The 25,914-nt window shown below is 40.7% G+C and overlaps 1 protein-coding gene across 1 annotated transcript in view; it reads right to left on the bottom strand.

Annotated features, from left to right (window-relative positions):
* Nucleotides 1-2,249: 2,249 nt before the first annotated feature.
* LOC114449021 (eukaryotic translation initiation factor 3 subunit H) overlaps nt 2,250-25,914 on the bottom strand; it is a 40,274-nt gene continuing 16,609 nt past the window's right edge. Inside the window, exons 3-8 of the mRNA XM_028426332.1 lie at nt 19,998-20,165; nt 16,607-16,706; nt 13,788-13,937; nt 7,396-7,516; nt 2,968-3,100; nt 2,250-2,529 (exon numbers count right to left, since the gene is read on the bottom strand). Coding sequence (XP_028282133.1) covers nt 2,435-2,529; nt 2,968-3,100; nt 7,396-7,516; nt 13,788-13,937; nt 16,607-16,706; nt 19,998-20,165 — 767 coding nt within the window. The 3' untranslated portion in view covers nt 2,250-2,434. The remainder of the gene's footprint in view (nt 2,530-2,967; nt 3,101-7,395; nt 7,517-13,787; nt 13,938-16,606; nt 16,707-19,997; nt 20,166-25,914) is intronic.

Here is a 25,914-nt window from a genome sequence, read left to right on the forward strand (position 1 = left end):
TCCTGGCCCTGTTGAGGGCATTTTTTAAGGTTTGCAATTCCTCACACATCTCAGGATTAGGGACAGCAGAGGCTGTGACCCCAGTCCGTCCTCAAGGGCAGCGTCGGTCTACAGCCCAGCCTCAGAATTACAAACAACGCTCATTAAGAAGCCACTACTCAAAAAGCCAATCAATACCTGCTAGAAAGAAATGTCTCTCATCACAGGACACATCAATCATAAGCCCAGGTGTGTTTGTCAAAGTAGCAGATACCTTAATTAATAAATATAAACTGAGCCCCTCTGCAGTGAATTAATATCTCCCATCCTGCAGCATGTCAGGAAACATGTTATGATTTGGAGGAGAAATCATTTCCGGCTGGAGTGTCACTGTTCCAATAAACATTTATCATGTTGCTTGACTTGTAATTATTGTTAATGACATTGCACTGATGACAAGCAGGAGCATTACAAGTTATTAGCAGACTAGGCGAAACTGATGACAAGTTGAATAACATCATCAGCTGAATTAGATGATGCTGTTTAACCACAGGTCAAGGAAGAACAAAGGGGACACGCAGCAAGATAGAGCCGCAGTGTAATTACTATACGATAAACCGCACCCTGACAGATTCTTTATTAAATGTAGGAAGAGGACGCATCGCTCAGGTTCCTGTTGCTGGGTGGATCGGACACCGGTGACGAGCTCCACAAATGAGCTGTGCTTTTATGATTTGAAGAGTAATTCAAAGATATGTGACACTATGCAGAGGATCAGAACCAAAACAGCTTACAGTTACATTTGGGGTATTTAGCTGATGCTGTCATGCGGAGGGATTTAAGAATGAGCAAGCCATTACAGCTTCAGAGTGTTGTTCAGGGACACTTAGACACGCATGACTGGCTACTGATCAACACATGCTCAAACTACAACAAAGATTCTGGCCAAGAATAAACAAAAGATTGATTAGCTGGAGGCTGTTTGTCTTTGCATGTTTACAGCTCACTTCACTCTGACTCTGGCTTGCTCCAAAGGCCTGAGCAGGCACTGCCCACCATTCTTTTGTGCCATATTTGTAGGCAGAGGATTGTGGGTGCTGTAACAATGCAGATAGACAAAAGCGTCCCTGAAAAGTTTTGTGAAAGCAGGAGTAGGACCTGCAAGATTTCCCAGACACTGGAACAGTCCTTAGTGAGATTGATGACATGGTATCTATACCCTTGGAGAGTTTTAAAGGGAAAAGGTGGACTTGGAAGTTTACTGTTGAAGGATGTGTTAACACATAAACATGTCACTGATGGCTATATGAATACACTATGCCCATTTTATACATTTAGCACCCACATAAAGCAGTGAGAAATTGCTTCATGTGGTAGGCTCAATAAGATCATTGATTTCCATATGATTTGCTGGTAAGAAGTAGACCTTTCCGTTTGACTTCAGTAAATATTGAATAGATCTCAACACACATCAGGCTTATGCTGCCCTTCCATGATGAGCCCAATAAAAGGTTAGCAGACTGATAAATATAAAAATATAAAATGCACTTGCTGACAAATGTTCAAGTCTTTTAGACAATTTAAGCATTCTTGTAATGATCTCTGGAAAATACATCCTGACTTCTATCCCACGTTTATTATCATGACCATTATTTTGTTACAGAATTAAGTTAAATGTATTTGTTCCTTTGTTTCACCTGACGGCTTTATCAAATCATTTTGTCTACAGACACAGTATCACTACATAAGAAACGCCACTAAAGAGGTATGACAGTTTCTCTGTGTATCATTTAGCACACCTGCAGCATTGTCGAGAGAACAACAAAAAAAAACAACAAAACAAATCTTTGCTTCAAGCTAAATTTCACTTTTGGGAATCCTCAAAATAAACAGGTACTAATTGCTGCCTGTGCACAAGAAAGGCAGACTCTTGTGTGCCATGTAATTTCAGAGAGAGGAGGGTGTGTGGCGGAGAAGAGACTCATGTATCTGGCATTTCATTTAACGCTCAACTTTCACTGATAGTCGTGTTTACAAGGAAATCATTATTCCCACCATGGAACCCAACACGCAGAAAATCCACTGATAATTGGTTCCACCTGCTTGATGTTTCAACTGCAAGACAAAAAGCATGTAGCAGTAAAATTATAAGTATCTCTGTACTGTAATTATTTTGTAATGTAGGAGAGCGCCAGATTAATATTCTGCACAAAAGCAGGGAAACTAACAATGGCTGTTCAGAACAATATCCAAAAACCATCAGACAGAGATGTAGAGATTCAGCACTTTTATTGAAAGATCCATTTTTATCCAAGGTGTATGCATAATAACAATGAGACAATGGCGAATAATCCTCCAGTTGTTGCCAAGGTGCTTTAACATCTCTGTCACCTCTCCCCCCCCCGTCGGTGCACCCTCTCTCTTTCGCAGATTGCTTCGCTCTTTCTTCTCTCTCCTAGTTGTGGCCTTGGAGAGCCTCCGCCATGAAGAGCTTCCCGAGGTTCTGCGAGGTAAATTCCTTCACATTCTGGCAGTAGTTGTTAATTTGCCCTGTTGGAGGGTAGCCACATGTATCCACGCACACCCACAATAAAAAAATAAAATAAAAAAAAGACACACACCCACATAAAAGTACATGCCAGCAGACATGTGTAATACACACAAGCACACACACACACAGACGGGGGAGGGAAAGAAAACAGCAGCACAGCAAAACATTGAATTAGTGGTGAGCAAAGTAAACGGAAGGATCAGAATGTTGTCAGAAGGCGGAGGAGAGGTGAACAGCGGGAAATGGCAGGGGAAGGGGCGGTTCAGTTGGAGATTGAGTCAATAAACTTTAAATTAATGTAATTTCAAGATAATGGCAGAGATAATTACAAAACAGAACCGGAGCTCCTGTGAGGGGAGCAGAGGAGGCTGAGCAGAGACTCGAGAGAGAGTGGGGGGTGTCTGTGCTGGTGGAAGTGAGGTTGTGTGTGTGCATACCTGCAATAAGCAGTGTGTCCATGCGTGGTGGCGGCTGGGGGGGCTTGAACATTTTGTTGATGTCCTCTTCAGGCAGCGGGGGCTCCCCTCTGCTCTGCCGCTGGGCGTTCTCCTGCTGCCGCCTCTGGAGGTACTAGAGGGAGAGAAGAGGAGAGAAAGAGGAGCAGCATTAGTGTGGAGTGAAGAGGAAGGACAAACAAATAGTGTGGGGAAAGAAGCGAGGTGCGAAAAGAGAGGATGAGAAACAATGACAGGAAGAGAAAGTTGGAGTAACTAAAGGGTGTATGAAGTTAGGCAGTCGGGAGCAAGAGAAGTCAAAGTAACAGGAGGAAAGATATACAGTTAGAGAAATGCACAGTAGCAGCAGATAGTAAGAGTGAAATAATGGTGAAAGGGAGACAGGCAGTGGAAAGTGTAACAGGAAGAAGTGAGATGTAGAGAAACATGGTGATGAAAGAAGAGATGGGGAGGAGAGAGAGAGAGAGAGAGAGAGAGAAGAGTAATAAGTGCTGACAGGAATGGAGTGATTTGTGGTGGGCTGACAGTCGGTAAATCAGTGAGGTGCCGGGTCTCTGGAGATCCTAAAAGCCTTGTTAATTTGGCAAGATGGAGGAGAGACTGACACAGACCGGTGGAAAGGAAGGTTGGAGTAGACAAGGAGGGAAAACAGCGTGGGAGCAACATGAGAGCTGTTAACCAAACATCCCACAACGCACCTGTACGTGTCACAAAAGCTGACAAGTATTACAAAGACAAACAATACAACTATTTGTTCAAATTAAAAGTCTCTCCATTTTTTTTTTTTTTTGCTGCCTATGCTGCATATAACATGGTAATACATATGTGTATGCAAATTAACCTAGACACAGTGCCTTAAAAATAGTTACTGGTCTAAATTTAGTGTTATTATAGTCTTAACACAAAAATAAAACAAACCCTTGGCTGCCGATTTCTGCAGTTTTTCTTTACAAACTATTCTGCATGGACAGTGAGTGGGAACAGCAGTCCTGCCTTAAATCCGAATTGGACTGGGCTTCATGTCTTACTGAAAAAATAATCTCCTACAGACTGTAGCCAGACTTCTCCGCATTTTGCAGCATTTATTTTACCCTCTACCTTCACAAGCTTTTCTTTGGCCTGCTGCTGAGCAGCTTCACCACAGGAAGGTTGGCTTCCGCAAGTGTGAGTGCTTTTGGTTTCTCCAAAGAAATGGTGCACCCTGATGGCTTAAAATATCAATTTTGGTATCCGCATTGTTTAAAGAGCCAGTTACCACAGATGGGCCGTGTCAAAATGATACCTGCCGTATTTCCTCAACAGAAATGAGCCAATTAAAAGACTGAGGAGGCCCCCGGGAACGGTCAGTTAGCCGGAAAAAAAAAGATAAAAACAGTGGTTGTGTTCTGTTTTTAATTTGAAATAGTGGATTAACAAGGACAATTATACTGGGCCCATAGTCCATATGTGTCAAGTTTATTAAAAGCTCTAAGTAAATCAGCAGGCAGAACATAGATACATGAACCCATATATTGTTTCATATGCTATGGAATTAAATCTACAGCTACAGAGGAGATTGACATAAACTTGAAAAATATGATTATTTCAGTCATTTCTACAAAGACATTTTTGAGGAATATAAGTGAATTTATCTGGGGTGAGGTTGTGATGTGTTCGGTGGGTTTTGAGTGGGATTTTAATCATTCTCTGAGCTTGTTTTCGAGCTCTTATAATTGACAGGATGGTGTTGCTGCTTGCGTTGGTGTTCTCTCCTGCTTAAAATGTGTTTTGACATGCGATCACAACATTTACAGAGAAGTGACCAGCATGCTCATCCAGACATGCTGTCGGATCAATATCAAACACAGCATGCCTGAAATGGGGTTTGTTTGTGTTGATTACATTTTGACCGATTATTGTCTATTTCTCTTTCTAGTACAGGGCTCTCTTACTTTTCATTCTTTTGTGAGCTTTCACCTGGTTGGTTTTTACAATGCGGTCCTAACCACTAGAGCACACAGCTGATGCGTCTACCTTTGATGCATAGATAATTACATGGCTACAGAGAAAGCCATATGAGATACAATTCTCTCTCTTTTAATTTACAGCTGAATAAATGGTTCTTGAGTTCATGGGAGGCATTCCTCCATACCTGATTCACTTCTTCTGTGCATGTGAACAGACCAGAAAATGAATCGGGGGAGTGAGATGAACACTTCCTGTTAAAACTGCTACCTTGGCCACAGATTGTGCCAGGGAACTTGCTATTTACTGAATTCAGACAGCTAAAATGAAAGAAAACTGGAGCTCTGTCAGCACAATGCCTTATTGCAACTTTCTATGATGATTAATAAGGTTCCATTTGTCCAAGAAGCAGTGAGGTCAATAGCACAAGATTACATGGAGCAAGTGCTGTAGATGTCTGAAAGGTTTAATAGAGGCTCACTTTCTTTTTCTCAGTGTGTGCCATTTGTTCATTGTGGAGAATCATGGGAAACGCAGAAAAAAAAAAAAGCAGACACCATTAAAGGGCTTGTCTGTGTGATATTGTGTGTGACATGAGTCTGAGTGTGTGTGTTGGGGTAAGGCTTGGGGGCTGTGGTGATGAAAAGGTCAGATGATGGATCATAATGGCTGGAATTTGGGCGAATGGCCTGGGGATGTGTAGCTACCTAGGTGTGTCGCACCTGTCGTCACAGATGTTTGTTTGTTGCAAGTCTGCGTGTGAACCTGGCTGTGGCTTTATCTGCTGTCGGCTGAGATGATGATGACTCAGCTCAGATCGACATTAATACTTCAGACATTTCCTCATTTCCATTTGCAGAGTAACATAGCTGCTTGTGCATTTGTGTGCCCATCGGTGACTCACCTTGTGCCTCGATGCTTCTATTTTCCTGAGTAATGTGTGTATGTGACTGTTTGTGTTTGCATGCGCCGCCCGGTGTTTATGATGCATCTGGCCGAGGCTGTAGTTGCAGATGGTACGTGGTTCCCTCTGTCTGTTCATGATTTTTTTCTGGTCTTTTTGCTGCTTTTGGCTAACTTAGTGTTTATAGGTGGTGTGTGTGCTTTGGAGGGTTCGCAGACAGAGAATGTGTGTGTCTAATAAAGTCCAAGTTTCTGATGAATGTCACAGAGAATAAAAACTGAATTTTCACTTAGTGAATCAATAACAGCTTTTAGTGCATATGTGCCAGGTTCCCTGTGTATGTTGTCCTTTTGTGGTCTTTAACCTCCTGAACCTGCTCTTCTTTAGTTAGAAAAGATAAACACTGCTCTGATTGACTGTGGCAGCCCCTGTAGTGATGAAAATCACTTGTTCCCTGACAGGAAAAATAATGCAGCAGATGGAGAAGGGCTTCTGAATTCGGCGTGATGCTGATCTGCTGTGAGCACACGTCAGTAACTGCAGTGGAGTGAGCAATGATAACACTATGACAGATAGCGCAGGTCCAACATTAGTCATTTTTTATCTCATTAGTGTAAACTCAAGACAACAGAAGTGACTCCTCAAGCTGTGTCATTGCTAGAAGTTTGATTTCATTACTCCCAAACAATTTGTCATTTTACTTAAGGGAATGCATCTTACAGCAACTGCATGTTATTGTTGTCACTACTGCAGTAACTGCATACTGTAACATTTGCAGTGAACAGCATGCACAAGAAAAACACTAGTAAAATGTTTAGTCCTCACCTACCCGTTGCTTGTAGTAAAAACTTTTGGTGGATCGCTCAGCTATTATAAATATTTTATGTCTGATCCTGGGGTTAGACACGTTGCCCCTGTCAGCTTTACATATTTCATTACCCATACTGCAGCAAGTGTTGCCCATTTCTTGGACTGTGTGAAACATGGAGCAGTGGGGGTCTAGCTGCATCCTGTACTAACTCTAGTACAGTAGAAGAGTTTCACAGTGGGTTTGGTTTTCAGCCTGCTTTCAGCAGACTGAACTATGTATAGACCTTACTGTTTTAATATTCATCATGGAGCAGTTCTTAATGAACTTGGTCACCCTTTACAATATAGGCTTATTAGATACAGGAATGAGTAAATGTTTATTTAACATTTGCTCTGAACTGTAGTTACTACTGTGCATTCTCAGTAGGTCCATGTGCATTAATGCATAAACCTGGAGGACCAGATTACTGCATGTGTTTGTGATATCTGGCGCTTCCAGGGCTTGCCTGCTGTGAATATAGTTCCAATTGGTGGTGTCCATGTCTGGCAGAGACATTCCTGCTGTTTCCCTGCTGAGACTGTGACTGTATGTGCACCTGTTTGTGAATGCCCCAGTGCGTGTGCTTCTCTCTCCCTTATATGCATGCTGGTATAAGCCGAGGTTTCTGCTGTGGCCTGCTCATCGTGTAGGTGGTGCTTACACTTTGGTTCCTGAAAGCCTGTGTGCACATGAATGCGAGGGTGAGAGTTACCTGGTGCTTCTGCTGCTGCTGCTTACTCAGGTTCCGGCTGTAGGTGTTGTATTTGACAATGTCTTGGCTCATGTCATCTACTCTGTCCATCAGAAGCTGAAGGCTCTTCTCCAGGTGGTTGCTGGAATAGAATTGTCAGCGTGTTATTCAAAAGGTTTTTTGTACTGCCAACAGCACCTCTGAGGTGCAATGACATGCACAATGTGTACATTACAAATCTCTATGTAAAACCCACTTGACCATATACCATTCATTACCATGCAGGGCATTCTACTGACCACACAGAAGCAATTGTGGTTCTAGGACACTTCAAAAGACACTATGCCAAGGGTCCCTCAATAATTTCTCAACATCAAAATAAAACTTAAATATATGGACACATTTTGACACTTCATCCTTTGACACTGAACCACAAGATGCTTCTTCCCATCGAGTAGCAATCACTAAGGATGAAAAGCATTTCCAGCTTTAAGATGTCCCTTCAGACACCTATTGTTACCATCTGAAAACTGTCTATGTTTCCCATCTGCTCTGACCCAATCTTTAAATTCAGCTCTTGCCATACTGCCTACTTCTATCCTGAAAGGCATCTGTCATGAAAACCCTCTCCTGGGGTTTGACAGTACTCAGACCTGAGGACCTTTTCCTCTTGCCCTTCTGCTACATCCTTCTGTTCTGGTATCATATCCCTCATCTTTTCCCAACACTGCCGTGTTGACAACACTCAAAACACAACAGTACCAGCATTCCCCCCCTCTTTCTCCTCCCATGAGCCCCATTTTTAACAGGATGTCTCACTGCTGCCTTAAGTTTAACCTTGACAAGGCTGCAGTGCCCCAATTCAAGTTGTATCCCTCTTGTAGCTTCCACTGTGGAATTATATTGTATCATTTATGAATGTTTGGGTGCTACATAATGCAGCATGTACTGTGAGAAAACAGATTCTCACTGTTTATTTAAATGACAACTCTACCCGCTAGAACTGCCAGCACTCTGTGTGTTTTGGTTGTGTGTACACTAGTGCTGATGTAACTCATGTATGCGAGTTTCACTGTTTGAGTAAATACATGGAATGTGTGTGAGTGCCTTCTGGGTGATTTTAGCTACTTCTCCTCCACTGTGACATTTTTCAATTAATTGTTTTAAAAATCAATATTCTTTCCCCTTTCTCTACAGCATTCTCATACTTTCTGTCTTGTGTAGCAAGCTAAAAATCAAGGAATTATTCCATGGCTTTGACTACAAACGTTCTTACAAGTGAAAGGAAATCGTATTAACCTTTACCACATATACTTCAGTATGACTAAGAAACCATGCAATTACTTTATATTTACTATATTATATACTATATTTGAAGTAAAATATAAGCAAACCACCAAGGAATTAAGGTGGCTGGCATGCACACCAACCCAGGACCTGTGTGAAATACATGCACATCCTTAAGACTCATCATGATCATCTCAGCTTTGGATCGACTTAAAGCATCTGCAAACATCTTAATTACATTTACATGGAAACACACGCACACACACAGTGACAGCTAATGCAGCTAACCACGGGCATGCAGATAATTGTATGAACACTGCTGATGATGATTTATAACACCAATCCCACATGCCTTGACTATCAGTGGCACTATCCGTATAACAATCCTGCACCTGCGTGAGGTGTATGTTAATTTATACTCCCTGCCTGTTGCCCTAGTGTGATTTTGAGCACTTATAGTATATAGATAAGGTCAGATAAGACTATGTATACATATTGTAAGAAGTACATGAATTTTCTCTAGCCTGAGTCACTTCCATTATTCAGACTGCTTGAACCGATTCCAGTACAGTCATGTCTGCCCACAGTCATGTTTGCCTGGCAGGAACGTTGTGCGATGGGTTTGTCAAAGCTCCACAGTAAACATGGAAACTGAGGGCCCGAGACCACATCTCAGCCTAACACTTCCCTACTGTGTCCCTCTGAGTGTGTCAGAACTGATTCTCACTGATGAAAGGCCATTCAAAACTATTTCATCAAGCAATATGGTGGCTAATTTGTGCGCTCCGCATGTGTAATATATGCAAAAGGAAATCATTTAGTCATAGCAGGATCCTTCAAAACATCTGTCGTTGATGTATGTGTCAAACGTTTGAGCTGCACAGACCGAGTGTGTGGTGTGTAAGAGAGACAGAGCCTTTGTGGATTTTGTTATCAGGCTGCTTTTCTTCTGTAAGCGATAGTGAATTTTGTCAGAGCTTTAGCAGCAAAGGAAAACAGCCAAGAAACTTTGAAAAGTGAAATCAAAGTATTGGGTACATTACAAAAACATACTTCCAAAGTACTATAGCTTTTTTCAGGTTTCACTGTACGCAGCACGGGTTAAAAGGGAGTAAATTTTTACCTGCTGTTGGTAAAACCCTGACCATGCGATAACATTACAATACTGATTCAAAGTTTATGCTGCCAATGACACACGGGTGCTAAAACTGAATAATGCATTCTATACTACATAGAGTCTGGCCATAAACTCAAAAGGGTTAGATTATTCATACAGGTCAGCGAGTCTTCCGATCAATACAGAATTAGAAATCAAAGTCTATCGAGGGATTTCCTATCATCACTGATTCCGTTTTAAAGTCAGCTTCAATGGCTGCCTGTACAGGGTACTGTAAGCGTGCTCGCTCCTGCATGCTTGTTTCACCTGGGACAATGGAAGCCCAAGTCTAAAATTATATTGATGTGTGAGACAAAACTGGATGACATTCACCAAATTGAAAGTTCAGAGGGGAGTTGTTTAACAAAGCTGCCAAGGAAATGACTTCCTTTCTTAGAATGAGCGTTTTATTCTGATGGAGTCTTTTTAACTGATGGACTAGGGCACAATATGGATTGCTGGCTTCAGTATGCAGCAGACTTTAATTTGTCTTCAAGAGGACAACACAGGGGTTGTATTATCCTGGTAAAAAGAAGATAATAAAAAGCATGTATACAGGTAATATTTTCATACTTTTAGATAGATTTATAGGATTTGGCACACATGTCAAAGCCTCATGTGACTGAATATCCTATAGTCACTTTGGGTTCAAATCCTTATCTTCTTGCTTCCTGCCCATTATCATTATTTCAGTGCAAGGAGACAGAACTATCAGACAAGGAACTATTATAGGCTTTTGTTCAAAAATATCTCTTCTTTAAGTCCATCTCAATGGATCAAGTTTATCTGTCAGGGGTCATTTTTTTTCCATTCACATTCACATTCCTGCTACCACCTCCCTTGTGACCCTATTTCCTGATATTTCTCCTCACCTACATCAATCACCTTAACCCTTCTATAACTATAGCACTCCAAATCTTACAGCTTTACACCATCTACCTAAATACGCTGCTCTTTTTTTCCTTACAAAACATCATCGTTACGCTTACCTGTTCTGCAGTAGAGAAGGACATTTATACTAATAAGGAAGTGAGTGGAGGTAACGGACAGAGTTGCTCATACGCGCACACACACACAAAAGTGCATCTGAGGTTTAAAGGACGATTTATAATGCATCTGAGTGACTCCACAGTAGAGAGAAGACCATGTCAGAGGCCCACACAAGAAAAGCTCTGCGGCCTGACGTAAATACAGTCTAGTTCGTGACATTGCAAATACAGAGGCATTTCAAGGGTGTCTGGGGAGGAAAAAGCTTGATGAATTTACATTCATGCAATCCATCACCACGATCAACATCATCATCTGTGGTCAGAACAACCCTGTTTGTTGGAGTGAAACTGCACCCACTCAGCCTTAGACATGGATGACATTGACAAATGGTGCTGCAGATTGGAAAATGAGACAAAAGGAAAAACATTAAATAAAACCCATTATCGTTTACTTTTTTCTGAAGGGGTGGAAATGAGGAGAAAAGGGTGGAGCTGTCAGCAGAAGATGTAGAGAGATGGACGCTACAATTCAACACAAGCACAGATCTTTGCAGCAATCTGACAACTTCAGGAAACAATTTCATCTCGCCAGACATCCCATCTTTAGAAAACCTATGGGAAAGGACTTTGTGCTTCTTTCCCATGTTGGGTGATATCAAAAGCTACTTCAGAGTAGTCATTAGGAAAATTGAAGAATGTGGGAACATGTGAGCCATTGTCATTTAGTCTTTTTGGCAATTTGTGAAAAATTACTGGCACTGGTGGCAAGCTCTGCATGTTGTGCCAATGCCTTCCACAGAACTTCACTGAAGTTGTGGCTTTTGTGTCTTTCAGGACACAGATGAGAAAAATCACAACTCCCGATGTGCTTCACTGCCGCGTACAAGTAAGCGCAGGGTGTTTTGTGCACCAACAGTGTGTAAATCAGCACTTGGAGTCGTTATTGTGCTAATTTCTCACACCTGCCCCTGGGAAGCGTTTTGATTAGCAGCTTCACAGCTGTTGCTCCACTTGCAGCGGTTTATCTCCATAAATGATTGCTGATAAATTCTCCTGAGACTGATGCTGAGTGCCTCTGAGATATAAATGCGAGACTTAAAGAGCCGGGCTGTGAGATGATATGGTGGGGTGATATCTGTTCGTACTGTGCTCATTAATGATGGAAGACAAAGTCTGGCAGCAGGTCCTGTTTTTGGAGACATTTCTGAATAAATATGCTGTGACATTTAGATGTGGCATTTGCAGTACCTGGTTTACCACTGGATATCCCAATCAAACACCCAATACTATCCCAAAGGTACAAGTTTGTGAAATCAGATAAGTGGTCTGAGTTATATGTGTGTGTGTTGCGGATCTTTGTCTACAACAACAAACACTTGTTAGGGCTTTTTTTATGCCTTACAGCAAGAAATATTCAAATGTCATAAGAAAATGACTGGCAAGACAAATAATTTCTGCTCAGCTGCAACATTTTGAACTGTGGATAATATTTGTCATATTGAAAACATATACGCCAATACCAATATATATATATATATATATATATATGTGATATTTACTGAACTAATATACCCGTCACGCTAAAGTTTAAAACATACGCCTACTGTTAGCTTTGATTTTTCTTTTCATAATGTCCATAAAAACTCCAAAACAGACAATGAAAACACTCTATATTCTATATGCTATTAAGTACAAATGCAACTTATGTGCCATAAACCTTTGTTAACCCCTAAGCCATTAAAAATACATAAAAAGCCATTACAGAGTTACATTAGATGGCACACCACATCATTATAAATGAGCGGATAATTTAGCTTGCAGTTGTAGACCTTCCTCCGGAAGATGCTCTGGCATCTCTGACACTGTGGATGCACCAGTTTTGACCCTTGCCTCATGAATATTGTCAGTTGAATATTCTACTGCGTGGGAATGATCTGAGCGTGACCCAGACACTCACCAGTTCTCATGGTGATTTCTGCAGTTAATGATGAATGTTAACACTAACTAACAACGCGGGGAAAGAACTATTCGTTTATGGTGTGTTCAGTGTAATGAAGACAATTTCACATCAGCGAGAGCTTTGGCTACACAAACAGTTCTCATTGCTGAAAAAAATTATTGTCATTGTGGTCTTCATAATCACAACAATTAAAAAAAAATCCAAGCCTTCCTGAAAAGTATCAGAAAAAAGGACTGTAAACGAGGTAGGTGTGGTATTGGTGTGAGGGGGTACGCATGAGACCCAATACATCAATAGGCTACTTATTCTTTCTTCCAATCTGATGCCTTTTAGAACAGTGTAGGAGACACAGATTAATGCCCAAGAGTTCCCTAATGTCAAATCAATTTTAATTTAGAAGTAGCTTTAAGTCATGTCTGTGAAAGCACCCTGCAGGCTTAAAGAGAGGCCGTGATATGGTTTTTAAAGCTTGTTAGAGGCTTTAAAGAACTGCCTACATTCTTCACCTGATAAGTGCTCAGTATTGTGCCCATACATGCATATGAATAAAATTAAGGTGACACATTGCATAAAGAATGGAGTGACATACTACCTAGCAATAATTTATATTCTTTGGGTTTGATTTTAAATTTTGGTGGGTGACCTTATGGAGACAGATGCATATTTATAGAATGTTTTGCTGCTGTTAGAACTTAAGGCAGACATTTTTATCTCCCTTAAGTTCTAACTACATACAAAAAGGGAATGACTACATACAAGATGGGAAGAAACCAATTCACCACAGCTGTAAATCTGTTGAATCTTCTGACTAAATGTCACAGTTGTATTAAAAACGTGTACATTATGACTAGAGGTCAAAGGAAATGCAATGGACAAACACAATTTCCTACAAACACAGAAACACCTTGTAAATGTTTGTTTCTTGAGGAAAAGCCTGTTTGGAATGACATTTAGTCTTTAATGACCAAGGCACCTGACCATGGGCCCTCTTGGTAAATGATTGCATGAGCTCATGTCTGACCTGCTTGAGAGGTTGAGCAGTTCATGCTTGTCAGCAACGGTGGACTTGTCCTCCAGGTCCCACATTAGTACGTTGATGAGGTGTGAGTTTTTGATGACGATGGGCACCTCTTCAAACATGTGCTCAAAGCCAATATTGGCCTTCTTCAACCTGGAGGGAAAAAGAGAGAGAGACACAGAGGAAGGAGATGAAAAGTGAAGTCTTACAAAAGACATTGTTGGTACCATTTCCATGAAGATATGTTATCATGCCTTCACATTTTAGGCTTTCACCCATTTTTTTCAGTCTGGAAGCATTTCAGTCATACCAGGACTGAAGGTTGACAGTTTATTTTAGAGAATTTTAACTCTTTACCTCAGCCCTCTGTAATGCCACTGTGAGTTCCTGTTATTGTGCTGACAGACATATACAGTATAACCAGAAGAAACAATATTTTCTATCTCGGACACCAAGAGGATTTAGGTGGATGGCCTGCATGATACAATACAGGGGAATCAGTACTTGACAGGCAAAGCTAATGCCCAGAGAAGCACTGGTCTTGCCCGATTTGTAGCCACTTTGAAACATTTTAGGTGAACTGAGAGTGACTGTGGTTTGCAGTGCTTTTATGCAGTTTAAATTATTTTTTAAAAAGCAGAGCTTTTTTGTTGTGCTTCTGGCTTATTACTTCACGTCAGTATGGGCTTTTACTTATTACAACCAAAGCAGAAAATGTAATATTGTGCTGTTACCACTTTTCTCTTGCGCGTTGTTAAATTGCACCTCAGTTATACACAGCTAAGTGAACAAAATGTTGCCTCTTTGTATCTGAAAATGATGTGATGGAACCAGCTGTCCATATTGCTTCCCTAGAGCAATATTAGACACTGTGGCCTGTATGGATTTTTTTTGCAGGCCTGTGCTGACAAGTACACAAGACACTGAATGATTTTTAAGCACCTCTTCTTTCTCCTCAGGACCTAAAAGCTTCACGTCTCTCTTTATGTCTGACAGGGGTCTGTTAACACAAAATGGAACTTCAAACTTTGCATAATGTCTCACATAAATCACATTACACTGACTGAATGACTGCCTTGGTTCAGTCTTTCACTTGTGCAGCCAGCATGAGCCACAAACTAATGTCTGTGTGCAGTATGTCTATTGTCTGCTTGTTAGATGCGTATAATGGGATCAATACACTTACTGCATTAATCTACCATGTGCACTGTACCAGAAACTGAGATGTTTATATAATGCTCGTCGGTGTGATAAATAAGGATGTGGGGTGTCGCCATCGCTTGATTCTGCCGAGTTATTTTTGATAAAAGCTGTTTAGTATTCTAAGTGGAACATCACCTCGGGCTGACTTTAAGAGGAGAATGTGAAGCAACAGAAGCGGACAATGCTGCCTCAGGCTCTGAGTGGGGAGGATGAAATCGGTATGGGTAAGTGCAGTCTATAAGGAAAAACAATAATGATATAAATTCTGTTTGTTTTGAAGATTTTGGCACAATTATCAATACGCAGTCCTTTACCATAGTTGCTGCATACCATGACCTTTGCAGTTATCTGCAGAGGGACATAAAAAGGTGTCTGTAGAGGAGGAAACAGAAGGACAGCTCATTCTAGGCAGGACAAATTGCTCAACCATACTTTGGCACACTTAATGCCATGCTCTTTCCAAGTTGGGCCCCGCTGGACAAAGCCAAAGGTTGACTCCACAGACAGACTAATTTGATGCTTCAGATTGTGTGCTGAAGTGGACGCTATTGACCACTGCTTCCACAGCCTGGCGGAGTTGGAGGGCAGTTCAAAGGGACGGGTCTATTCAACACTCATCTATGCATGCCTTTCATTTCGAAAAGGTGCTCAATATATGCAAGCTTAAGTAACATCAAATAAACCAACATGAAAGAGAGATTGTTTTTTCTGCACATTGTTGGGTGAAGAAAATGAAACACTTTTGAAGTTTTGCATCTTTGGGAAAAAAAAAATACATTTTTGATATTCAGATTTCTGTTCTATTCTGGAAATAATAAGACAGAGGCAAGATCATTGTAATGTGGCGATATTGTCCTTTCTTGCCCTGGGCAGCTCCCTTTCAATCATGTGCTTATAGGGAACACTGATGGCTACAGATTGGAGCCATAACAAATCATAGCAACTAATGAAAAGCTGCAGAAATAAGAAGGGTCTTGACAGTGAGTCAATAACTGAGTAGCTGGCAACAGAGACACACGGGTGAAGAAATACAGGAAATGGATAAGAAGAAGAATTCAGTTAAAGTGTTCTTCACCCTGCAAATACTCTGGCTTTAGTGGATATCTTGAGCTTCTGAATGGGCAGCCTCTGTTATTGCACATATGCATCATGTCCTGATGCGTGCCTTTATGCATGTACAAGTAGATGCACTAGGAGTGTCTTGTAACTGGCTGGAAAATGGTTCCCTCATTACATTCATTTTTATCTGCAATTTACAAGCAATTATGATAAGGCTTAAGGTCAGAAAAGCTGTAAACATGGTACATTTGTTTGACGGGCGAGGGTGGGCTGACAAATCATCATCATCAGCATCCATCTCCAACTGCTAATAAATGCCTCCCCTGTGGATGTGCTGGGCTGTATTTGCATGCATTGAATAAACAGAATTAAAAGAGTGACAAGAAAAAATGTATTAATTTTTTATTCCTATAGCCAAGGTGTTTATCTGTACATGTATGTGCAAACTGAATATTTCTTGGTATATATATATATATATATATATGCATCTCTGGTTCTGTTTGTGTTCGATAAGAGAGCTATGCGGTAGGTCTGAGTTGTAATGCTTTTAAACTACTCACCCTTCAGGTGTGAAGTCCTTCTCTTTGCAGATCTCCATGAGTTTTGGGGTAAGCCTGTAGGCCTTGAGAGACAGGGAGCCCTGGGCTGTCTTTATGGGGTCTAGAATAAAAACAAAACAAAGATTCAATGCAACCGGGGCTGTATAAAAATGTTTCCTCTTTCTGCTAGCATGTGGTGCTTTCCATACTCGACATGTGGAGGTTTTTAGTGAGTACTGTTGCAACTATAACATATAGTGACGAAATACAACCACAGTCGAGCATGTGTCTTTCCCCAACTGCTGTAAAAATCAGGGGTTAAGAGCCTTGCTTAAGGGAACTTTGAAGATGATTGAATGGGATAAGAATTCATCATTTAGGTTATGGCTCACACATTTTTTTACTTAACAAGGTTTTTGTTCCAATTCTCTTGTTTTACCCTGTGGGCAACTGCTTAAAAGTCCAAAGCGGTACCTTATCCTGCTGCTGGCTATCAAAGCTGTTCTTTCAAAGTAACACAGAATGTTTTTGGAAGCAAGAAGACAAGAGAGAGTCCATTTCCCCCACAGTGACAGTATACAGTATATTCCAAAGACTGAAGGGCTAATGATTACAAGCTCATTTTTGCCTTCTCTTATCAGATGTAAACACAAACATATCTGCAAATGGAATTTAATGTGAAATGGCAGCTCAACCAGTTAGGCCTCTAAATACATTATATGCACCAACTTTGAATATTATCTATATTTCAGAATGCAGCAAATCTTATAAATAGACATAATGCTCATAAAGCTCTTTAAATATTAAAAATTCAAATTCTGTCAGTGACTCATTTTTCCCATTTTGTAACCTGAGCACAAAATCCATGGTACTATAAACAAATTGTCATTTGTATTTTTTTGTGCTGGATTCATAAATGAATATGAATGAACTGTTTTGTCCAGAGCAGAATTACATTCTATTACATAAAATCAATTTGACAAATAGAGGAGTGAAGTAAAAAATAACATTTTAAAGCAAAGGGCATTAACTAGATCAGCTCTGAGGGAAGGCTCTGTCATTTAACATTTTTCCGCTTCCTGTTTAAGCAACCTATAGAGAGATAAAATTGAATACTGGCTCAGACTGAGCAGGTTGACAGCCACCAACCTACAGTCAGACCAGAATTTGTATCAAACTATTCTCTTCCCAACAGCCATCTGCGACAACCATTTGCTTACAGCTTAGGCAGCCCCAAACAAGACTGACAGTTGACAGCCAATCTCAGTTGATGCTGGCCACCTCCACTGAGAGTGACTGGTGACAGAAACACTATAACTCTCCAACAGGAAGCTGGCTGATGGAATTAAAATTTTTCATTAACATGCCTAAACTCCTATGAGTCTCTTACATTTTGGATCCTTAACTGTTTCTTGCCTATTTTATGTATTATTTTGACAATATGTAAGGACTTGTATTGTATTAAGAAAACAGAGTGTGTTTGTTTAAATTCTTCAGTCTGCAAATGCCAAGAAGGCAAGTGCATGAAGCAAAATCTAAAGTGAGGTGCACACAGCAGGATAACTGCAGTGGATCAGTTCCAGATGGAGACTAGATTTTCACTGATCCCCCCAAAAAACAATAACAAAACCTGAGAAATCTCATTTTCAGATGTATTTACAGCATGACTGGACTTTTTGATCTTTAAATCTAGTTTTATTAAGTGTGAGTGAGTCCCTAAAATCTATATATATATAGAAACTATGGCAAATAATCAAAAAGAATATTCATTCTGCCTGGCAATCAATAATATAGTACCACTGCAAAGCCTGCTTCTAACATGGTCCTAAATGCAGCCAGTTGTATAAATCTCTGGCTTGAAGCTCTGAACCTGCACAGAGCTGCTGCAAGTTATTTCTGCAGCTGTCCATCTTGACCTCTTTAACTGTTCACCTCGTGTTAGAAAACGGTTGTCTTGGTGAACACATTTTAAGCAATTGGTTTAACAACCCAGTTTGATTCAAAGCTGTTAGAAGCCATTAACCCGCCAGTTGGTCACTTGATTGATTCATTCATTGGCATAAAATGGCCGGTGAGTTAATGACAGACAACAATAAAGAAATCAATTTCCTTTCCCTTTGTTTTTAAGCAGAGATAATGCCAATTCCTTTGAAGTGCTTTGATCGGTTAAACGCTGCATTATTGATTGACATTACCAGGAGACCTCGTTTAGAATAAGAAGGGGCTGACTGCCTGGCAAGCAGGATGATAGGTTACGTATGTAAATTGGTGAAAATTAATCTTCTTTCTGTAATTTGTACAATTTCAGAACAAAAAGAGCCAGAAGTGATTTTGGAGAGACCAAATAGACTTGAAAGATTTTGCTTAAAGTCACTGTCACTCAAAACTCATCTCATTATGAAGTGTGAAAAATGAGCAGAAACCCTTGATTTGATGACATCTTCCACTTGTGGAGGCCCGTACTTTATATTGCTGCCAATCGAGTGCTTATGACATTTAGGATGGCCTTTGTGTTGCACAAATTACAGGTTTATATAATGTGAAAGCCAAGAGTTTACATTAAATTTACACTTTGTTATTTTGGTTCTATAACTCTTGTTTATGCTTGCCAGTGCTATTGTAATAATGTCACAACAATATACTGACAAACTGTTAGAAGAGAAACTGGCACTAAACTACATCTTCACAACGCATGCATACATCATCTGGTTGTTTTCAGCGAAGGTCATCTACATCTAAAATTGTAAAATATTACAGCAGGTCCTAAATTTTGTTCTTCTAACCATATTGATGGTTTGAATTTTCTAAACCTTATGTAATGTTTTTTTCCTACGTTTCTCAGACTGATTTAATGCTCATGCTGTGTATTTGAGTCACTGCTGTGTATCATAAGCCTTCTACAGGACAGGCCTTGTCTCAGATACTTATAGGTAAAAGGTACTGAATGTGTGCTGGTTTAAATGTGTCTGAAACCTAAATAAGAATAAACTGCAAATTTATAAGAAACATTTGATGGATTTTTTTGTTTGATAAACATATTGCATTATTTTGTTGTGCTATGGTGCTTTCCTGAAACACTGATTGTAGTTGATTAGTGGCTGTCAGTGAATGGATGAATGGATGAGTGGATCTGTGCTCCTACATCTTTTTCAATAAAACACTTTCTAGAAGGGCCAAGACTTAGACCAGCCCAGCCCGTCTGAACATTACCTAGACTGACCTGTAGCTGAACTCATCTAGGCTATTCAAACTGCCTTAATGGACATAGGTTTTATGAACCACTTCAAAATAAGGCTGTAGTCATTAAACTGTCCTTAATTACATGAACAATTTAAGAGCATACATCTACACATCCTTTGCCATCTGGTATAACCTTGTCATCACATTGACAGTCCTCTGTGAGACTACTTACCATAGATGAGCACAACGGACTCCTCGATGGCGTGTTGATAGCTGAACTGCGAATCAAGCAGCGCTCGGCTGACAAAGGAGCCATAGTAGGTGGACTGGTACCAGCCCACATGCAGATGGTCAATGTTGACATGACGCAGAGAACGCATCATCTCCATCTGGTACTGGACTAGAGGCAGAGAGAGAGGTAGAAACGGAGAGTGAGCAAGGAAAAAATTTAGAATGAATGAACATTTATATCAGCTCTTTTTTTTGCTGTGAATATCTGGTCTCCATCTGGAAGTGGACATGGTGTACGAACACAGGAAGGAGGGAGGGTGAAGCTGTGAGAAACATGATAAATATGTTGGAAAAAAAGAAGACCCAGGATGTGAAGGACAAACTGCGAAAAACTAAGGTTTTCTCTTCTGTCATCAAGTGGTAAAAATTTCTAAAATAAACATCAGCTGGGATCGGCGATCAGCCTTTTGTTCCTTATATCAGAAACAATATCCTGGTTGGAAGAAAACAGCTGGATAGATACATAGACAGGCTTCAGCTCCTCAAGAGAAGGCTAGATACATTACAGGGAAAGCCATTTCATTAAGGCAGGCATCCTAAGGACGCACAGCCAGAAATACAAACAACCTGCCTCGCTGGCGGTAAATAACAACCAAAGCAAGTGAGCAAAACAGTATCTCTATGCAGGCTTGCTGGAGGAGGTTGATAAATCACGGTTGTGATTGGGCAGCTGTGGCCCCCAAGACCCCAGTCTGTAAGGTACATCCTTCTCCTGCTGGGGCTGTTAACAAGAACAAACTGGAGAGGTGGAAAAGAGGGAGGGTGGAAAGTGAAGATGGAACGATGTACGACATTAGAACAAGAGGTGGAAGGTGTTAAAGAGGGGATGGGATAGAGAAATAAAGAGGAACACATAAAAAAATAGGAAAAAGCAGAGAAGAGAAGATGAGGTGAGTAAAGAAAATGCAATGTAACCTCGTTACATGGGTGACATTTCTCCTTGGGATTCTTCCTAATGACTTGAATTCGGCCCATGGTGGGCAGAGAGCAGAGCAGTCAAAATACATTAACATTTCACTTGGTCACTTGCAGGCATGTAACCTGACTAAATCCTAAAAACTAAGAGCTACATTGTTTGGCAATCAATATCTGATTACAGTGCATGCAATACCATCTGCGTTGTTTGCGTTAACTTCCACAGACACTTTGTCCTGTGGAAGGTGAGGTACATTAACGGCAATGGTAGGTTAACACACAAACTTTTGACTCCTGCAGGAATGCAGCAGGAGGAGAAAGACAGCATCGAGGAGTATCTACTCCCATGACAATAACATGTTGATTGGAGCACTGAGCGGGGACAGGCGGGCACAGAGCCCCTATTCACCACCTGTCCTGCAGGAGACAGACAAGATGCAACAATCTCCCCTTTTAATCTAACCTTTTATTTAGTGATTGACGTGGTCAGTGAAATGAAAGGCAGCACAGTAAATGGAGAGAAGAATATGAGGGGGGTGGGAATGAGAGAATAAGACCGGAACCTGAGGAAGATATGGTATATGAGAGGGAAGAAAGATAGTGTAGACAATGTAGCAATTCTGGGACAAACCACAGGAGGAGGAGGTGTCAGGTGGTGTCTGGCACCGTGTGGATGTGATTTTTAAGTGTATTCACAAGCCCACAGGGGGTGTGTGTATTATACTTCATTGAGGAAAAAAATAGATGGGGGCAGCAGGTGGAAGAAGATTTAAGTTTGTAATTCTGGCTCAGTGGTGACAAATGAGATGTAGGTGAGAATTAAGACACCAAGTGGGAGAGACAGCAAACAGAAGACTCAAAAGACAGAGCGTAAGCATGTGTAGAATGATAGTGACAGACAGAGAGTAAGTCCATTGTAGAGTAGCTCTGCCCAGGGGCAGGCTAGTAGCAGAACCTGACACACACACACACACAAGAGCTCAATGCCACCTAACTACTGTATCTGTCTCCCGTCTGTACTTCCATGCCTATCAGTATGGGTGCTTACCTCTCTGGCACTAGCGATGCGTATACCTGCCCAACACCCTATCATTAGCAGGGAAATAGTGCACTAAGTGCTCTGTGTCTGAAGCAAAAGCTGAAGGCAGGAGGATTGACAGTGGAGGCAGGAGAACTAATCAACCATCGCTCCTCCCTATTCAATCTGCAAATCGCTTTCTAGTTCTTTGTTACTTTAATGTGTGTACAATGTCTTGATATACAACGTCAAAGCAGCTTATTATGACATTTTGTAAAATCAACAACACGTTTCTTTTTACTGATGACAGATGTGCTCTAAAAGCACTGCTGTTCTAGAAATACCCGGATGTAGTACAATGTAAGGAGGCAGTACACAGGATTGAAAGCATTGTCTTCTACATACAACAGATGGAATCCTCAGCTTGAATATCACCATCACTTTACTATCAGGTCTTTTTAAAACATACAATGACTTTTCCTTGCTCTGATGTGACAGTTGTGGTTCTCTATGGACATTTCATTTCCAAAAAGTTTTAAATAAAATTTTTTTTGTTACTGACAACCACAATTTAAACATTAAAACACAGAACAGAGGAAGGTTATGAAATAAGTTTTTGAAGTGCTGAAAATTTTAAAACACTGAGCTTCAGAGAAACTTAACGAAAATTAGTTTCTACAGCTACTTGTAGGTCAACTGTGGTAGAGCTGGTAGAACTGTGGTAAGAGCCTTCACAGAGAAAGAGGCTTGGCAGAAATAAACATTGTTCTTCAAGGACGGTAAATAAGAAGCTCTTTGAAGACCATGCTGTTTTATAAGGCAAACAAAATAACAGTCAAAGCATGGGATTAATGCTTGAGGCTCAATGTAGATACCTTTATTTAAAATTTTTAAACTTATGATGCGAGACAATGTCTCATAAATCGCCTGATTTCCACTTAATAAATTTTCAAACACGTTGTGCATGTTTCCCTTCACAGAACTGGATCTGCTTCTGTTGCATTTTCAGATTGTAAATATATATGTAAAGGCCTTCTGCTTCAATGTGCCAAGAAGTCTGTGAATTAAAAACTGTGTTGACATTTGCTAAAACACACAGAAACAATGTGCGGTCTTTCAGCTAATTTGCTACACCAACTGAGTTGCAGTTTGCCCATCTGGTTGACACAGCTTCCACTACAAACTCAAGCATACAGGCAGAATAACAAACTACTACATGCTGTAATCAGGTCAGGAAGAAATAGACAGCAGACACATTGCACACGATCAACTGACATTCAGCCTGATAGCTCAACTGAGATTCAGATAGCCGAGTGAGACAACAGGCTGGTGGCAGGCCAGCCAGCACACCCTCCACAGATCTAACACGAAGCACAGAGCCTTGTAAAATGCCACAGGACCACCACCTTGTTTGTTCACAAACTGTGAATTATAGCTGCGAAAAAAACTGTGGCTATTTCAGAGTGTGTACTCAATATATCTAAGTAGTTAAGCCTCCAGAGATCTCACAGTGTGTGGAGTAAAAAGATAGGTGTTAAAGGCAATTATTTTTTATAACCATTTAATCCCTTACCCACCTACCCCAACAAAAAATGTATCCAATCTTTTTATTTTACTGAACTTTAACGGAAAACACAGTTGTACTCACAATATATTGTTTTACATTAGTGGTGGCACAAAGGCACAATTACATAATGGATATTAGCTTTTGGGCCTATCAAATACTATGTAGTGGCCAACTTGTGTCTTGTAATTTTACAGGAAAAAAACTCTACAAAGACAAAAACACAAGTCCTAGTATGGCAAGCGGGTTTATTTACAGTTTATACTGTGTGGGCTTTTCAAAAAGAGACAGAAACAGGACTTCTCGCTTCCCCGCTGATGCATTACACCAGGGCAGCCGATAATATTCTGTAAACATAGCGGCAGCATTAGCCTGTGAACAGCCAATTCAACAATATCATCAAGGCACGAGGTGGGAGTGTGCACCAGCATTTGCTGTTCTTCACTCATTTCTGCTGCCCTGCTGCCTCTCCTATCAATCAATCTGGGTCCCAAGGCCAGACAGAGAATGAGGCTGCCCATTCCCTTAGTGCTGCTTGATTTTGTGTGTGTGTGTGTGTGCGTGAGTGTGCCAGAGAGAGGGAGAGACAGGGAATGGAGCAGGGATGGTGTGTGTGTGCATAAGACAGAGACAAAGTGAATGTGTGTTTAAAGGAGTACCGTATGTGCATTCAGTGAGGGAAATAGAAAATGGGGGAAGAAAGTAGACGTGCTGCTGAATGGGAGAGCAAGAATCAGAATTTGTGTGAGCAGGTGTGTGTTTAAATGTGTGAGAAAGTGTGAAGCCCACGGATGTGATGTACTGCATGCTATACATGCTGTTCAGTGAAGGTATTTATCAGCTGGGAGCAAAACTTCTCACCTTGGGCAGTAATGTTAAAGAGTCATAATCAACAAGGCACTACAAGTGAGAGTGTGTTTGTGTGTGTGTGTGTGTGTGCATGTGTGTGAGCCATGAGCCAGACAGTCCATACTCTAACACTCAATGACACAATAGGTGAACTGCATTGGACCTTGGATGCTGCTGCAGGCCACAACATCTCAGTGTGGGCAGTTTGTGTGAGCATGTACAAATCTGTGAGTGTGAAGATGCACGTATCTGTGTGTCACAACACATTCTAATCACCACCTTGACAGGCTGACGGGGCCTTGCCTTGAAAGTCTGCTGCGGTTTCACACAAAAACACACAGACACTCACACACAAGCACCAGCCAAGTTTACATATCTACTAAAGTCATGTTGATCAGATGAGTAATAAAGTAATATGGTGCTAAATGTCTGCAAGTTAGAGAGCCATAGATACTTTACCTTCCATTTCCCAACACCTGAATTTGGTGAATAGAGTATCTGAACAGTTTGAGATGAGGACATGCGCTGATAAATCCTCTATTCTGAGTCTGACTTAGATCAAGGGCAGTTTATGAGAACTGTCAAAGACAAAGCTGGTTGCAATTTTTAAAAGAGCATTGGTGTTCAACATATTTAGTAATTAGTTTGGTTTCTGACTTGATTTCACCCATACTGTACATATAAAACATTTCTACTTTGTGTTGATCGATCATCTTAAAAACAAAACAAACAGAAAGCATCTTTTACTTCCTACACAAAATGAGTGATTTCTCATTTTCATCAGTACCCCAGTCAGTGGTGACGGCTCAGTTTAACATCTCAAATACAGCAGAGGAAAAAAAATGAAATGTGCTGACAATAAATGCATTACAATATAAAGAGGACTTATTCTATTCTTGTTCTGCTGAATGGAAAAGGGTACTACTACACCGGCTCTATTTTCTTTCGTCAAACCCTCAGGACTTGGCACACCAACCCTAATTTAATGAGTCCACACTCTTGACCCATTCATTCAACACATCTGACAAGCCACTTTTACTCCGCACTCTGTTCTGACAGTCACTTATTCCATGACACAGAGTCTAAGCTGTTTTGTAAGGTAAAAAAAGAGCGAAGAGTTTTCTTCAAAAGCCTTTATGCAACAAAACAAAACACTGCATTATTCTGCTGTCTACTACTGAGAACAAAAAGTATCTAAATATTTGAAGGCCCAGCGGCCCTTAGATTAGCTGTCTGTTTTGCCTTGTTGTTCCAGTTCTGTTTTCCTGTTTATCCAGCCTTCTGGCTACTCCTCTGGATTCCCTAAACAGTAACAGAGAATCGGATAGTTTTATTGCTCCTCGCTGTTGGTCTGCAGAATCCAAAACTCACAAACTCTGTACAACCAGTTTATTTTTGAAATTGAACTCTTTTGTTCTCTATCATGTCCCATGTATCAGGCTGGAAAGTAAACACTGTTATGTGTAAAAATGCACTTAAATAACGTTATTACGAAAGGATGTTTTAAATGTG

This window comes from Parambassis ranga, chromosome 16, assembly GCF_900634625.1.
Source record: "Parambassis ranga chromosome 16, fParRan2.1, whole genome shotgun sequence".
In the NCBI taxonomy this organism is placed as follows: Eukaryota; Metazoa; Chordata; class Actinopteri; family Ambassidae; genus Parambassis; species Parambassis ranga.